The sequence below is a fragment of the Phasianus colchicus genome, chromosome 2 (genome assembly GCF_987193195.1).
Source record: "Phasianus colchicus chromosome 2, bPhaCol1.hap1.1, whole genome shotgun sequence".
Lineage (NCBI taxonomy): Eukaryota > Metazoa > Chordata > Aves > Galliformes > Phasianidae > Phasianus > Phasianus colchicus.
In genome coordinates, this window is record NC_143437.1 from 12,170,903 (window position 1) to 12,188,982 (window position 18,080).

At 37.4% G+C, this 18,080-nt stretch overlaps 1 protein-coding gene across 7 annotated transcripts in view; it reads left to right on the forward strand.

Annotated features, from left to right (window-relative positions):
- The window catches only part of CDC42BPA (CDC42 binding protein kinase alpha), a 154,869-nt gene that overhangs the window by 37,833 nt on the left and 98,956 nt on the right, over window positions 1-18,080 (forward strand). For all 7 annotated transcript variants that reach the window (XM_090134797.1, XM_090134798.1, XM_090134796.1 and 4 more), the window contains 4 exons: window positions 4,195-4,286; window positions 10,203-10,286; window positions 14,035-14,130; window positions 16,799-16,947. In XM_090134797.1, the coding sequence (XP_089990923.1) occupies window positions 4,195-4,286; window positions 10,203-10,286; window positions 14,035-14,130; window positions 16,799-16,947 (421 nt within the window). The remainder of the gene's footprint in view (window positions 1-4,194; window positions 4,287-10,202; window positions 10,287-14,034; window positions 14,131-16,798; window positions 16,948-18,080) is intronic.

Below are 18,080 nucleotides of genomic sequence, written 5' to 3' on the forward strand. Positions count from 1 at the left end.
TGTGGTGTGACAGTGTCTCAGGTTGTGTGGGTTTTCTCCTTAGCAAGGGAACGCTCTCTGTGTATTTTTATAATTATTTTTTAACTGGTGAAGGGAAGGAGGATTTCTCTTGAGATGGCAAGCAGCTTTTCCATGGCTGCTGTTTTCTTTTTTTTGTTGTTGTTCTTTTGTTGTTGTCGTCCTTCATAATGAACTTCCATCATTTCTGTCAACAGTTCTGATGGATACAGCATTTAGTTTCTAAATCTTTGGCTTACTGAGGTATGTTATATGGAGCAGTGTAGTGGGCAGAAGGCTGCTTTTGCTGTGTGACACCAGGATTACTGAGGAGGAAGCACATTTTATCATTCCTTGGAGAGTCAGGGCATAGATACCTTCATGAGACCTGCGAGTAGAAGATGCACACTTTCATCGAAGCTGAGTTAGTTGTCCTGCTTACCAGTAAAATAACCTTGGCATCATTGAGGCACCAAGGAGAATTTAGAATTCCCTGACATTGTCCTGTTGTGTTTCATTAACTTTATGAATCAGCTGTGGGTGTGCGTTTATAGTTAGTTGCAGCTCCAGGCCTGCAGATGTTCAGCACTTTCTTTAGACAGTCAATCTGATCCTCCTCTCGCTGGGTTTAATTTCAGCCCATGCATAAAGCAGCTCCAGTCCTCTGCAGTGCTTTGGTGGGGAGGGAAAGGGTCAGTTGCAGATGAGGGACAGAGAAAGGAGGAGTTCTGCCACCTCAGCCAGAGGTCAGCCCTGACAGATGAGAATTTCAGGGCTTGCTCTGCGCAATCTGCAGACTGGGAACTGGAGAGAAAGAGAACAAGACAGGAAGACTAACTTTGCAAATGAGATTCCAGTACTGCTCTATTTTCTGTGTGTGTTTTTGTGTTGCTTTTTAAATTACTATTGCTTGTTGTTTGTTATCATGCACATTTATAATGGCAGTACTAAACTTCATTGGGGTGACAGTGTTGCTGTCCTCCCCATCAGCTCTTCAGGAGGTGGACTTTTATCTCCAACAGTTTGAAAATTAAATATCTTGGTATTAAATATTTCTTAGCACTGCTTACAGAATGCTTCACTTTGTACCTTGCTAGGCTTTTCAAGTTTGATGTCTCTACTTCAGAACCCATACGAGCTGGAATGCATGCTCCTCAGTATGTCTGGTTAGGCAGAGGAAGCCCTGGTGATTGGCTTAGAGTGCTTTTAACGTGTTACTCCAGGTGAAGTTACAGACTGGTTTTAGCTAGAAGAGTTTGAAACAATTATAGAATTCTTCTCATACTGTTGGTTTTTTTGACTGGTTTGATTGCTTTGTAAACAGAAGTGGAATGAATGTCTCGAACATAAAATGTGAGGAACAACCAATAGAGACTTAAATTACTTAAAATAGTCATGACAGGTTCACCTCATTAGAAAATAGCTTAGCCTAGCTTCTAGTATGTTGGTTTCCCTTGAGGCTGAGTTGTCAGATGGCTCTTTCTTGCCGTATGTAATTGATTAAGTGTAAGGAATCTTTGCCAAGAGGATGGTGGTTCAGTTTTCCCAGGCAGATCAAGATCCAATGTGTTGGCCAGGTTGGGTGGCCAGTGTTTTTGTAGAGTAATTCTTACAGATAAAGATGTATCCCTCCACCTCTGTGGCAATAACAACAACATATCAATATTTTTCAGAATAACTGTCTCTATATGCAACTCAGCAGCTTGTGGCCATAAATGACATACTAGCAAATCCATAAGTTTTATATAATGAGATTGTGCTCCTGCTAAGTTGAGAATCTCTGAGCTGAATGAACACACGAGCCAGGGGACATGCTGCCTGTACTTCTGTGCTGCTTTGGAGGAGAGAAAATTCAATTTGGCATAACTAACTGCTACTCCTTGGTGCTTTCTTAGTGGTTGTGAAAAGGGATGTAGGAGGGGGAAGAGCTATTGCTCTGTATTTCTGTTTATTGAATGAAGTGCTAAAGGAAATGCCCACCCCTCCCATGGCACCTTTTGCTATTAAAGAGCTGCAGACAGGCAGTAGTATTCATCAAGGAAACTGCAACCCTCTGATAAAGGGGATGTTATTTTCTAATTGTTAATTTGCTTATGATTCTGTTAGAGGAGATCAGCCTGTAGGTAGAGGAGAGGGCTGTATCCCCAAATATTTAAATTCAGGAGCCTTTTGTATTGCAGTGACCCCTCTGTGCAAATTGCATTTTGAAAACTGCTTGCTGACCTTGGGGTTTGCTGCCTTCATGACAGCTCATACAGCATTGCCAAAGTAGTTGCAAAAAATCTGCCCGTTAACCTCATAGTCTGCAAAGCTCGATGCATGAAATTGCTGTCTGAACATATGCCTTTCAAGACCCTTGACCAGGACAGATTTTCTGTACTAAAGATTGCTGTTGCCACAAAAATATCAAATGTTTGCACAGCAGACAAACAACGTTGATGATGAAGCACACTGACCCTTTTTAGAACAAGCTATTTAGAGCACATTCCTAGGGCAAGTCTCTTTTGCTTTTCTTGGACTGTATCTTGCTTCCTAAAACTGTTGGCTATACATTGACGTGTCTGTTGCTAGAGATGATTAAAAAATATTAAAGAGAAGGGTTTACAAACTTTTCTGCTAACACTGATACTACAAATCATTAAAGCAAATCCAAGCGTATTTTAGTCTGTTGTATTTTACTGAATCAGTTTTAATGATGTTTATTTTTCCATTGTCCCTATGGGAACCCTGGAAGATTCCAAAATGTAATAATTAAAGAACGACAGGCCTTTCCTTACAATATAAAGTGAGAAAGAGTTTTGTGGTTTAAACAGCTATGCTGTTGCTTGTTAACAAGATATTTTGCCTGTTACTCTAGCCAGGCCTATAATGGTCAAAAAATGTTGAAGTCAGGAACGACGGGTTTGTTTTCAATCAGTTGTTTATCAAGTTAAAAGACTTTAACGACTGGTTTTAATTTGTTCAGTAGTGTTCATCAGTAGTACCAATACTTGTGTTAAATCACTCATGTCCTCCAAGTAAAGGAGGACTTGTCACTTGTTTTGCCTGTTCTGATACCTTTATTCTTTTTTTAAGTTATGAACAACTGATTTTAAGTTTGAGATCTCTGTGGACTTGAGAAAAGTACTTTTTAAAATTTACACCTTGAAACAATGCCTGTGCTTTAATTGTCATAAATATTCTGAGTGAAGCAATTGTAAGTTTAAGGTAAAAATATTAGTTTATTTTACGTGCAAATCTCTGTGTCTTCTGGCTGTATTATTACTATCTGAACTTAAAACCTGTTTTTTTTTCTTGAAGCCAGAGCTGATGTTTCCAGAGCTAGAACAATCAAAACTGCTGTTAGAGAGTTACTGTTTGCATCTGAGGTATCTTAGAAAAAATTAAGTTCAGATTTCTTGACCTCTGTGTCAGCTTGTACAGTTTTTGCTGCACTGCCAGGGATGTTAGGAAGGAGAAATGGGGCTGATTGGAAAATTGCAAAGAACACTGTTAGTCTTGTACTGTAGTGATATCAGTTATGTTATGGCTTGTATGATCAAACTATATGAGAATACAGAAAAATCTTATTTCCAGATTTGGATTTGGATGGGTGGGCATCTCTTGTTTTGTTTTGGGTTCTTCTGTTCATTTTATAAATCAGCTTTATACCTGTGTGGTTTTTCCACTAAATGTGGAAATAATGCCTTGTGAATACAACTGTTCTCACTTCCAGAAGCTAAGAATTAACTATTAAGTGTTCTTGAAGTTGTCTGTATAACTATTGCGTGATGCAGAATCAGGACCAGCGCTACTCAAACCGGTCATCTTTCATCTGCATTTTAATTTTCTATCAAATACAAGAACTGTTTGATAGAGAAATGAATAGCATCCAAGGGTCAAAAGTGAATACCTCAATATATTAAACTTCGCTTGTGCAGTAACAGATAACATGAAACAGAGATGCAGTGGACAATTATGAACATAAAAGACGATGTTGTTCAGTGGACTGTTTTCTTCAGGGCAAAAACACTCACAGCAGTTTCAGCTTAGTTTTTATTGGTTATTATTTCCAGCTTTGAATTCACAATATTGCATTATAGAACACAGATATATAAGTAGTCTGTTGTTTTCAGGACTCTAATTACATCTATTTTATGCTACTGTTATCTTGTTTTTTGTTGTTTTTTAATGATTGATATTTCTCTTTTGTTTCAGCCAAACCATTTACATCTAAAGTGAAACAGATGCGTCTACATAAAGAAGATTTTGAAATCCTGAAGGTGATTGGTCGAGGAGCCTTTGGTGAGGTATGTGCACGAAATAGGCAGGAGGAAGGATTTGAATATGCTTTTGCAGATCTGCGGTGCTGACGAGAGACAGTTGACAGCCCATGTATCATTACATGGGTACAAATTTTACATTATGCAGATGTAATGGATGATATAGATCAACCGAACAATTGATGCAAGTATATTTGGTTTTATATATTCTCTGACAGCTCATTGTAGTTTATTTAAGTCTCTTAAATTTTGAGAGGAGACACGTATACATGGGTCGCAAGACAGTGTTTCAACCATCTGATGATAAACTATTTGCTTGACTCTAGTTCTTTCTAGTCAGCAGATGGACGCTGCCGAGTTACTACAGATCTAGTCTTTTCTGATTATACTAATGACTAAATTGTCTGAAAGCAGTTTTCAAGAACTTAAGTGAACAGATATTGGTATTGACAAAACAGAGAAATCTCTTTATTCTTGTCACTTTATATTTTATTTAAACTTTGTTTTCCTGTATTTCTTCTTACAATTGAACAATAAAAAGCTTTTGCTGCTTCTAATTGAACAATCTCTTATTTTAAATTGTCAAATGAGGCCGTTCGTTACTAGCTTTTATGGACACTAGGAGTATAAGAATATAGAGGCTGAGGAAGCCTGACTGAATAAATCTTACTTCTCAGCCTGTACTTCTTGATACTAAGTACGTGTGCTTTCCTCTTCATGCAAGGCACTATTTATGTCAAAAGAACAACGTTGTATATAACAGTGGCTGATTTTTTTTTTTTATGTGTGGTCCAATGTGCTAAAATGGGAATAGTATGTGAAGTCTATGCAGAACATATGCTTATTTGCCTCAAAAAATCCAAGAGCTAAAATCAGTCTTTTCCTTCTACTTTGGGAAATGTTTTTCAAACTGTTTCTGAATGGTTTGAGAGCATCTCTGAAGGCTTTATTGCAGATGAGGAAGAGTTGGTTAAAGCTTTGCTTATCTATTTGCTTAGTGTGAAAATTTGGCCTTCCTGATCTGTGATTATGGAAAATCAAATTTCTGTAGTTAGTTTTTTAAAGAACAGGGATTTTTTTACTGTAGTGTATATCACTGCGTGCTCTGATGATACCTCAGTGTAAATGTCATTGCTGGGTGGATGTAAAAACGACAATGAAAGGATAGCATTTACTTCATCACCCTTTGGTTGTTTTTGCTCTGTCTGGACTAATGATTCTTTATAGAAAAGACTATTCTATGAATATTATCCGTTCATGGATAATTGGTCTTTAATCTTAACCTTTACCACAGAGAAAATGCTGGATTCACCATTTTGAGACAAATGTTTCTGCATGAAACAATGACTTTTCTCATTACTGACATAGCAGTTGCAGCTTAATTCATGTACAGATCACATAAGATGCAAGAAAAATCACTGATGTAAGCACTTTCTTGTCAGAAGGACCGTGTGTAAAACCTGCCTTGTGTCTTGTTTTTGTCTGCTGAATCAGCATCAAACTGCACAGTGGCTAAACCACAAAAAAAAAAAAAACAACCCTGTAGTGCTTTCTTAAGAAGCTTCTTTGCAATGAATCATACCATGAGTAGTGAGAGCTTAATTTTCCCCATCTTTTTCTGGAGACTGTGCATAAGGTAGTAGTTCAAGGAACAGTGTTTCTTTGTGATGCCTTACCTGAGAAAGACAGCTTGAGTACTTAATTGTGAAAATCTTCAGTAAGGAGAAAACTTGAATTCTCTCAATGAAAGCTTGTTCTTACATGTTCTTAAATAAGGACTTCATAAATACTTGTATTGATATATTTTAAGTATACTGACTAGTTTAAAAACAAATTTCAAGTCTTACTTAGACATCTGTCTAGGAAAACAAGTTCTGTGTGAAATTACAGCAATGTTTAAAGAAAGGCAGACAAATTTTACTACTCTTTTAGCCACTGAACAGTATATTAATATTCAACTGTGAAATACCTTTGTGATGCAGTAGATGATAATAGTTTGCTGAGACAGATTAAGAAATCTGGAAAAAAGAGACTTTCTTTCCAGCCAATGTAAAGACCAAAACTAATCCAGGTAGCAAGTCTCAGGCTTTCACACTACTCAATGTCTTTAATTTGCATACTCAATAAATATTTCCCTTTTTATTTATGCAAGTTTGATGGAGAAAAGTAGTTTAAAGATGGCTTACAACTGTAAGAGATTCATGGTTTTCTTTTTCCCTTAAGTCCTTAGGCCACTTGCCATCATTCTGAGAATGCTTCCTTTTTGTCACATGAATGATGTCTACTTTCCCGCTCCATGTATATGTTTACTTTTTTTAAGATTTTGAGTAAAAGAGTGCTGTCTTTAGAAAACACAGATGTCTTCCTGATGTGGACATCAGGTGTTTTCATTGTGCTTGCTTTCAGCATGTGATTTGACAAATTTTAATAGACAGCCCCTAAACGAGAAGACTTTGTGCTTGGAAACTGAAGGAGGCTGCTAGGGAAAGTACAGGAACGCTGCTGATTCCAGTAGGCAGTTCTTACTGGTGTCTCTTGGCAGTATAAAAATGTCCTGAATTTTGGCATCCAGTTATGAACAGTAACAGTCTTCCCCAGCCATCAATCCGTAGTTTACCATAAGACTGAAACTGTAAGAAAAGCTGAAGGAGAGCTGTGCTCAGATGATGTTAGTTTCTCAAGAGAGATGAGGCTGTTAGTTCCCTATATGTTCATTTCAAACTCATTTCCTGGGGGGCTGGCTACTCCTCATCAACCAATGCTGGCCTTCCCCTTCCCCCCCCCCTTTTTTTTCCCTTTTCAGTAGTAGCTTCTGGCCTAGCTTCATTATATTATGCATAGTTATTATTTTATTTTTAAGTTCATTACTTTTTGCAGCAGAAGATATGTGACTGACAGAATACCAGACAGTGCTGCTGTTTGTAAGAAGTACAGAAAGCTGTTGGAGGAATGAGGAAAAAAAAATACGACTAAACCAAAGTGTTTACATCAGCACATACCAATAATTTTTGTTGAGCTGCTCACAGGAAAACGTAAATTAAAAAAAGCAAGCAAACAAAACTTCCACCGCAAAAAAAACATATATATTTATCAAGTGTCCAATTTTAGTAAATTCCAGTAGGAAGGCACTTCAGGATAACTACTTAAGAATGGCTGTTCGTTCTTCTGTCTTGACAGCTTCTTTGGGGAAGAGAGTACATCAAAACAGCACTCGGTCTTTGTGCATTTATACAAAGAGCACATAGTGTGTGTGTGCGTATGTGTAAGCACTGTGGTGTCTCTAATCAGCTTGCAGACTTTTTTGTTGCATTGGACTGTTCTTTGTTAAGTGTCAGATTATTGTTTCACAGTCAAATCCTGAGATAAGCAGTTTAGAGTTTACTTCCACGAAGCTCTGAGACACCTGCAAAAAGGTGTTGTGATTGCCAAGGAGTCGTGATGTTTTTGATCTGGTCTTGCGTGTACATAGTGGCTATTGATATGGAATAACGTTAATGACTTTCATGAGCTAAATGGCTACCTCTCATTGTAAACACAGCTGGGAAACACAAACTCGTTTGTATTCTTTAGTCACTGTTCAATACTGGTCAACATTCTAGGGTACCAAATCCTCAACTGTGTGAAACCCTGTCCTCCAGCTGTTAACCAGAGGCAGCACTGTGACTCCTTTGGTTGTCTCCAAGTGAGTGCTGTATAGGGAACTGCAATTTTAGATGGTTATGAAATGACCACGTGTAATTCAGAGACTAGGGAATATAGTTTTTTGGGGAAAAAACATAGCAAACACACAAAAAGCCTTTCACTGAGCAGGCAATGAAAGAACCCCAAAGTTGGATTAAAAATCCCTGTGTTCTGCCTAATCCTCTGCCTGACTGTCCTACAGTGTCAGTGGTGCTGGAGGTAAAAAAAAAACCTAGGAATCAAGTTTCCCTGCAAGCAGCAGCAATCTTGTCAACTCTTGGACAAACATGCTTATTTTTCTCCACAACAGTGGCAGAATCCTTTCAGGTGCTTGAGGCATAATTATGTAGTAGCTTCATATTGTAGAGGGCACCCATGTCATCCAAGGTAAGATAGAATTTAAATGCTGACTGGTTGCAGCATTTCTCTTCCTGCCATTTCTCATTAAAAACTGATACAGATGTGGCTTGACAAATTCCTAGCTGGTAAAGTAGAAAGAGACTGAAGTTTCAAATTTGCATAGCAGTTCATGTATCACCACAGAGGATTCATCTGTTCCTCCTATGGAAAACTATGATGCTCAGTATGGATGTGATTTTTGAAATAACATGAGATTGTCTAACAATCCACTTTTGTGTTTCAAATTCGAAAGTACCATGAAGGGATTTCAGGTCTGGACATAAGCCTCAGTTTTTATGCTTGTAGTAGCCTCTAAAAATGTCACCTCATAAGATAACGTGTAGGTAGATCTAGTACCTTTTTCTATTCTCTCTCTTTTTTTTCTTGCTTCCAGGCCCCCAGGCAACAGTGTCAGCAGCAGGACTGATAATGCATTGCTGCCCATATGGGAAGTGACAGCTGCTTTGTCAATGAATCTGTCACTAAGCAGAAGATACACTTTTAGATGTACTTAAGTTAGACATCTGATTACTGTAGTTCTGCTAAGTGTACTTTTGCCCTATGTATGAAGCTGCTGCAGCTGATGACACATTTGAAGGTGGTGGAAAGATGTTTGTGGGATATTCTTGTTCTTTCTGTTATCACTGTTTTCGCACAGACTTAGTTTGCTGATTATGAAAGAGGCAGAAGGAATGTAGGAGTCAATCTTGTTTTTTTTTTTGTCACTGACCTGCAGGGTGAAGATGATGATCTGAGTGAAAGCATGCTGGTTTGTAACCAAGTGCACACAGAAACGAACTTATTTCTTGAAGCCTTAGGTTTATTTGAAAGGGAGCAGGCAGAATGGGGTAGTTGGGGAATGGCTGATAAAATGTATTGCTAGTGGAGCTTTTTCTATAATTGGGATGGTATTACAGTGGGTCTGTCTCACTTTGATTGGCAGCTCTGAGTGTGTGAAAGATTGATGGCCAGCTGGATTAAGACTCACTTCTTTCCTGCCCAGGAAATCCTGACAGTGAAAACACATTTATGTAGATTTCTTCCCTTACCCTTTTAAAAATACTCTATCTTAGCTTTTGATATCATCAACCCAAGCTATAAATGTCTTTAAAAAAGACTAGATCAGTTGATTTTGTTAATATATTATGACATGTGCCTATGATATGTAATCTTTAACAGACAACAAAGAGGAGCAGGGCTTGTATTTCTTAAATTTTGCTTTTCTGGAAGATGTGAATTTCAGTGTTTTGGTACCACTGACAAGAGACATCATAAAAAGGCTCATTGAACTTTAGGTGGGAAAATGTGAAGGAATACCTTACCATGTCTTCAGAGAAAGTCTAGTGCGTTTTTTGAAATGAGAGTAGAAATTGTAGCAGATCTACAGTCATAATTTATGTCAAAAACCTAAAATATATTGTTTATTGGTTTTATAACTGACTACTAGATCGCTGTCTTTTCTAGGTGGGTCTGTAATTTAAAGTACTGTGTAATACTGGAAGCAGGAGTCCAAGAACATGAAGTGTACGGTCTTTGGTATCTTCATGCAGATGATAGAGCAAAAAGTGTGATAAAAGGAATAGCATTGTTCATCTACAAAACTTGGAAAGAATGATGTTTAATGGGAGTGTGATATATAATGAAAGCTTCAAATAGACTTGAATCTTTTCCAGAATAAATATCCTATACTGCTGTGATGTTACTCTTTCTGGATAGTGATGGTATGGTACTGTGCATGGATAATGAAGTTAAATGTAAGAAATGCTGAAGAAAAAAAACAATTACACAACATCCTCAAGATTTCCTGAAATGAAAAACAATGTCTCTCAGTGTTTTAGCTTATCCTTCATTTATCTTTTCCAGGTTGCAGTAGTAAAACTGAAGAATGCAGATAAAGTTTTTGCCATGAAGATCCTTAATAAGTGGGAGATGCTGAAGAGAGCTGAAGTAAGATTAGAGAAATGTTCTTTATAGTAATCATGTACCCTCTTACTGTTCTGAATTATTACTACTTTTTCAACTAGAAAACTGTGTATATGGAGATTAAGGAGGTGCTTCAGTACTCAGTGACAGTATGAAGATTAATTTTAAAATAAGATTAAAGCAGCTTATAAGAAGGGTTGATGGCACGATATCTTGATTTAGGTGTGGTTGAATATAAAGTGCTTAAAAAAAATAGACTCATAAAATTCAGTAAAAGCAAAAATGTTGCTTCAACATCAATGGGAAACCATCACACTTGAAATAATAAGAGAAATTATGCGGATGAATTAAAGCCAGTTTCTTATGTTTGCGCATCAGATCCTGTATCTTTTAATGAAAATATTATTATATGAAGAGGTATAGATGGCATGCAGACTATTGTTAGATATACATAATGGGTTTCATCTTAATTGAAAAATTATTCAGATACTGAACAATCTTAATACAAAGAGGTATTTCTCTTTAAGACACGTGTCTTTATGGTAGGTTTTATTTTACTGAAAAATAAAATACCAGAAGAAAGTTCCATTCTATTTTCAGATGTACACTTTTCAAGTTAGTTTAATTGCCAATTCTTTCCATTAAATCAAAGTTATAAATAGGTTTGCAAGATTTGCTCTGTGAAAGGTATTAAAAATACTTTTCCCTTGAGTCTAGATTAATTTCTGAAAGTCTGAGCTGTTAGCCTAAAAAGAATTACAGCTCTGTTTTTCCATGTATTTGTAATCCATGGGCATGCAGAGGAAAGGGAACCATCTGGAGGGAAAATGCATTACAAGGCATGATGTGCAGCAGCTATAACCTGTCACTCATAATGTCGATGAATGAATTGCTGTCATTACTTCTGGAACAGCGATGACTCATTTTGGCTCTGTTAGCTGTGTGCTGCATTAACACAAATACATGGGAAAAATACACAGTTCAAGAACATAAGCACATAGGTGTATGTGTAAATGGCAGAGTTAAGTTGTTTGTATATGCCTGTATTGTCTTCATGGGAAGTGAGATTCATTTGTGAAAACACAAAGGGAGTATGTGTTAGGAGGTTTGTGAATGCCAGATTGAAGTATTCACTGCAAACTCAGAGACTAATTGTATGCAAAACTTCATTACAAGGAAGTTAAATGATGTATGAGGTCACTGTCCGCTTTTGTATTATAAAGAGCAGTTTTCCAAATGCTTGCCTGTGATAATTCAGATGTGGTATAGAGCTGGACATTACCGATACAAGGAGAACCTGAATGTCTGCAATAGCTTCCTGTTGCGTTCTCAGACCTGTTACCATGAGTGCATTTGTGCTACACCAGTGCCAATTGAGGAGAGATCTCAGGAGAAATCAGGGCATGCATTAGGCAGCATGGAAGCAGTCAGAACTGCTTCTGGAAGTGCTAACACTGAGCTGCTAAGACACCCACAACCTGAATCTTTGCTATCATGGTTGAAGGCCACAATAACGTGATAGATGTACCTGCAGACCACTGAGTTGTCTGAGCAAGGGAGTTTGATCAGATGATCTCTACAAGTCTCTGCCAGCAGTTCACATGGACAGTGCTTAAGGAAGAGTACATGTAATTGTTGTACCTACTTGCAGCCTTTCAATACCTAAAGGGAGCCTACAAACAGGAGGGCCATCAATTCTTTGAAAGGGTAGATAACAGCAGGATAAGGGGAAATGGTTTTTAGTTGAGGGAGGGAAGATTTAGGTTGGATGTCAGGGGGAAGTTCTTTACTGTGAGAGTGGTGAGGTGCTGGAACAGGCTGCCCAGAGAGGTTATGGATGCCCCGTCCCTGGAAGTATTCAAGGCCAGGTTGGATGGGGCCCTGGGCAGCCTGGTCTAGTATTAAATGAGGAGGTTGGTGGCCCTGCATGTGGCAGGGGGGTTGGAGATTCATGATGCTTGAGGTCCCTTCCAACCCTGGCCATTCTGTGATTCTGTAATGTTGAGATAAAGCATTCAGTCTTTCCCCCATTTACAGAGGTTTCAGTAAGGCCGGAGTCATTACATTCTGAAAAAAGTCAGACCCAGAGATGCATACTGAGTCTATGGAAGAAAGAATAGAATTTGCTGTGCATCTCTTCCTTTCATCCATGAGAAGGTATTGCTTTGTCCTATGCTCTGGGTGTTCTGACGGAAGCACTCAGCTACATGGTTCTCTGGCGAGCTAGATAGGGAGGGCACAAATGCAAACCTTCCTTTAGGGAATAGGTTCAGTTATTAGTTACATTAAACAACTATATGTCCTTGTGCAAACAGAGTTGCATTGATATATCAATTGCTTTTACACTGATGCACTTACAGTTATTCTAGATTTTTCTCTCATATGGAAGCAGTGTAAAGGCACAAAAAAAAGCATGAATACAATTGAACACTTAGAGTAATTACAGGAACCACTTCTACCATCTTTTTTTGGCTATGAATTAACACCAAGTCCAGGAACCACTTAGACTACTCGGCTGTGCACTGTCTCAACTGATCTGCTGTGATAATAGCTGTTGCTGTTAGCTCTAGGCACGTTGCCCAGATGTAGGTGTCTAGGGTGCACAAGGAATGCACAGCCTCCTGTTAAATCATGGCAAAAACAACTGGAATTATATAACCTCTGAATTGTGAAACAACAAGTAGACAAACTACATGTCATCATTGTGAAGAGTTTCTGGTATCTCCTTCTGAAATATCCTAAGAGTTTACAAACAAGGAAGGAAAAAATGTAACAGAGGCATGAGCAGCTGTTCTTCCTTCTGAAGATCATCCTCTTTCTCCTCCTGTCCTCAAGTCTACTTTTTGATTAATAACCGTTGACAATATTTGTTTAAAGTATTTAATCAGATTTCAGTGCTTTATCTCATGCATTGTGCTCTGATTAAAACATAGCATATTTCTTTTTCTCATTCATACTCACTGTATTCGTGAAAAATGAGAACTGTTACAGCTTATTTGATTGGAGGAGGAATCTAATTTGTTCTGAATGTATTCTGCATGCCTCAGCCTAAAAGGCTGTTCCACTCTTTGTTCTTTACTCTCCAATCTTACAGCCAGCAATAACCATGTCAGAGGTCTGGGATGTCTTTTGTTTATAGAAGTGGTCATTCCGTAAAGTTCGTCCTCTTAATGTATTTTATTCACTTCGTAGGGCAGGTGCAGGACTTCCATTGAATTAAATGTCTTGCTGCTTTCGGAATTGGTTTTTTTTGCATTTTATCTTCCTCTGTTTCTTATGAAGCTGTGTTCCCCTCTGAAGTGATCCTTAGTATTTCTCGCTGTTCTTCATCTGTTATATTTGGCATTAAGGCACCTTTTGTCATCTTTGTTTCCTTCCAGTATATCATGGTGAGAGACTGGTGGCATGATGAGATGAAGACAGAAGGCTCCTTGTTCTAGTTCTTCTGTCCTATTCAATTTATAGCACTTTTATTAATCTTTATTGATCTATTTGATCATATACTGAATGATAAGCAGCAGCTTTTTCGCCCCTTGCATCACTTAATTATGTAGAAGTAGTATAATTTCACATTTGAAGAAAGTGGGCTTTATACATTTTACACAGATGTTGGTGTATTTGAAAAATATAATAAATGACATTTTAAGAGTGAGATTTATTTATTTTTTTCCATGTGTGATGTTAAAAAAAAAAAAAAAAAAAGCCAACCTGCAAAATGTTTCTTTGTGTATTTTACTTAAATTTGTATAATAATTATTTTTTCCCCCTTCAGACAGCATGTTTTCGAGAAGAGAGAGATGTGTTAGTGAATGGAGATAACCAGTGGATCACAACATTACATTACGCGTTCCAGGATGAAAACTATTTAGTGAGTTTTGTTTTTATGTATGTATTAACAGGAATTCAGATTCTTGGTTGTGATTTGAGAGATAAACATAGCTTACTAATTGTGTATTCTGGACCATACAAACCTTATGAGCAACTGTGTTAGGATTTAATTGGATAGCTTAACTAGATTAACAAAAATGAAAGTGTTTACTGACTTAAACATTCTATTTGACTTGTTTTTACATGGTAAATGTTACTGATTACTGCTGTGCAGTTAAAATATGGAATAGTCCCATTTTTGAAATAATAGTTGTCTGCTTGTTGTTGTTTTTTTTTTTAAGACTTAAATCCAATTCTGTGTCATAAAGCAGCATTCATCCAAGCAAGAATGTTTGCTAAGTCATCTTAAATAAGAATTGGAAGATATAGCTGTAGATTAAAGCATCTCTTAATATTGACTGTTAGTTAGTTTCCCAGTATTTTGAAAGACTTGCAAAGAAGAAGATAGTATGAGAAAACATACTGATTTTCTGTAAAATTTTTCCACATAAAATATGTTTTGATTGTGCTATTACAGTTATAGTAATACTTATGACTCAAAATGTAAACAACTATGCATTGGTAGGTTTTGCTAATTTAGACTATTTGTGCTTTTGAATCTGTATCAATAGTAAGTTCTAATGTTTTCTTAAAAATCTGATATATACACAAACATTTTTGTTGTTGTGTGCAGTAGAAGAAGCACTATACACAGAATCATTGTGCAGTTGCAATATTTATAGTTTTTCTGTAAACTCAGCTCAGAATCTTGGAGATATATGGATTTTGGGGTAGTTTATAGAAACAAGGTTCTGCATTTATGAATCTAAGTATTGTCTTAAAAACCTACCATCCTGTTTTATGCTTTAATGTGGGCAGCAAACACGATCTCATGTTTTATGTAGTACTGATCTTTCTTTCAACGGTATTACAGGGTAAATACTATATATTCAGCAACTGGCATTTGTGGCGGTCTTTCCACTTTGTCTATTTTCATTAAGCACAGAGCAGCTTCTGTTTTTCCTCTGTTAGTAGGAGTGGATCTTGAAGCCTTTTGGAGAAAACCTCAGTAACACTGTTTCTCATCATTTTTGTTTGTGTACTAATACTCCTCTACATTGTTTTTATCAAAACAAAATAGGATATAACAGAAGTGGCCTTAAAAAAAAAAAAAATCAGTTGAGCGGTGGATATTGCTGGGAATTGGATATTGGTTAGCTTGAATTTAGGAGTGCCCTCGCCACTCTCTCACCTGACATCATCGTAGACAAGCTGACATAGTACAAGTTAAGTTGGCAATATGGTGGATTGAAAATTAGATTGAATACAGGGCCCAGAAAGTTCTGTTCCGTGACAAAAAACCAATGTTCCATACTGGAGCAAACATCTTCATTAGTGGGATGGCATGCACTCTCAGCAGGTTAGCAGACAATGAAAATCTAGAAGTGGTTTGTATGCTCAGTGGTTATGCAGTCATTCAGAGACTAGAGAACTGAAAACAGAATGCTGATGAAGTTCCACAAAGGAAAATGTGTTGTCCTGTGTCTGGAGAGGAATAACCTCAGACGTCAGCACGTGCTGAGTGTTTGTTAGCTGGAAAGCAGCTTTGCTGAGAAAGGCCCTGAGGTCCTGGTGGGTAACAAGCTGACCATGAGCCAGCAGTGCACACTTATAGGATAAAGAGTATCTTCAGCTGCATTAGAAAAAGTCTTAACAGTAGTCAATGGAGATCTTCCTCTCTGTGCTGCACCGGTGAGGCTGCATCTGAAGTACTGGCACAGCTGTGGGTTTCCTACAGTACAAGGGAAAGATGGAGCTACTGGAGCAAGTCCATTCCAAGACCTGAAAGATGACAAAAGGATTGGAGCGTCTTTCATATTTCAGCCTAGAGAAGTAAAATCTTGAGTGGATCTCTAATCAATGTGTATAAGTGCATGATGGCAGGGGACTGAAGACCAGGGAAACAGACATAGTTTTTCACTAGCACCCAGAGACAGAAGAAGAGACGACAGACACTGACTTAAACATGTGAGATTTCATTTGAAAATGCTTTTCTGCTCTGAGGGTGGTCAACCACTGATACAGACTGCACAGGGAGTCTCCATCCATAGAGATATTCCAAAAGCAGCTGGCCTCCATAGTCCTGGTCAGCCTGTGTAACTGGTCCCTCTGGAGCACATGGAGTTGAACTCGGTGATAAGAACAAGTCTCATCCACCTTAAATTATTCTGTAATCTAGGGATTAAATGACCATTTGAATTTGTAATAATTACTGCAACGTCCTTAAATCTGTGGGATTTTTTCTCTTGGAAGGATGGCGCTCTTGTTCAGTAGTAATATTTTGTGAAGTATTTAAGACTTGAGTATTTAAGTATCATTACTGTGTTTGACAAAGGAACACTGGATGAAGCTCATAATGTTTTGCTGTGAGATTTACTGTGTATGGATATATATAAATAAGAAAAAATGCACAAGTAGGTTAAATATTTAAATGAGACTAAAACAGATTCAGTTCTTGGAATATGCTAGCATCTTGGAATTTGTAAAGCACATGATAATTTTTGTAATTAACAAATAAATTAATTCTTATACATCAATTAGGTTTTAGTTTCAAGTTCACTCAGTAAATTGTTTCTTCCCTTTGTTTTCTTATCTTCCCCACACCAAAGTACCTGGTTATGGATTATTACGTTGGAGGAGACCTGCTTACATTGCTCAGCAAGTTTGAGGACAGATTACCTGAAGATATGGCTCGTTTTTATTTGGCTGAAATGGTGATAGCCATTGATTCTGTGCATCAGTTGCATTATGTCCACAGGTAAGCAATTTTGGCTCCAGATTTCTGTTGGAATTAGAGGGAATTACTTGCTGGAGTAAAAATAATTCCCATTAAAGTGTTTAAGCTACTAACAAGTGTTTACCATAACAGTAAGCATGACTGCCTTCATCTTCTGAATATTGAGATCTGTTGATAGTCCTGTACCATCTGATCAGAGACATGAGTAAGGAGATTTCATGAGTATCCAAAAGAATGCACTGGATCTTGCATGTGTGTTGAAATTAATGATCTTTAAGTTATAAAAGCAAAACTGGAAACCTATTTGTGAAATGTGTCCATCTGTGAACAGGTTTATTGAAGGATTAGATTCTGGTTCTTGGTTAATTTGTTCAACCTATAACCTATATCTTTGCTTTATTGTATCATTCTCTACTGAATTCCATGGCAGTTCTTTTAAGCGGAGCAAAGGATTACTTTACAAGAGGCGGAAGTTTTAAATAAACTCTGAATAAATTTACTTTGCTCGCTGTGATGGAAATCAGTGGGAAAACTCAGCTGTTTAACCTGGATCATTAACCTGGCAGAACCAGCTTTTTTGATAGGTCTGTTATTGTCCTTTGTCTGTACTGGGCAATCCTGCTGTTACTGTTCACATTTCTCTGATTGGCTTCAGAAGAATGGATTTTTTGTATGTTTTTGTTGTTTGTTTTGTTCAAAAGACGTATTGCAGTTGGCTTTGGTTTGTTACTGAATTGTTTTCTTTTCTTTGACGTTGTGATTTTTCATCAAGAAGCTATAACTAGATGTGCTTCAATATGAGATTGATGCTAAACTGCTAAATGGCTTTTCTGGAATATTTTGAAGTCTGCTAATTTTGATGAAGAGCTATGTACTCAATAAAGAGCTCTTTGTGATAATGCCTTTTGGAGAAGCCCAAGCCAAGTATTTTTCTTAATGGGTTTCCTGAATTTTGAAGATTTAAACTGTATATTTCTGAAAACTGTTTCTGCGTTTAAGATGTAATGTGAAAGGCTTTGGTATTCAGTTTTAATTTGGATCTAGCATTTCAAATGCATTTGTTAGTGAACTGTTGACATGCTCCTGTTACTGGGGGGAGAGTTCCCCACCCGCTACACAGACTGTGTTTTAACCAATAAGGCTGCAGTAGTAAC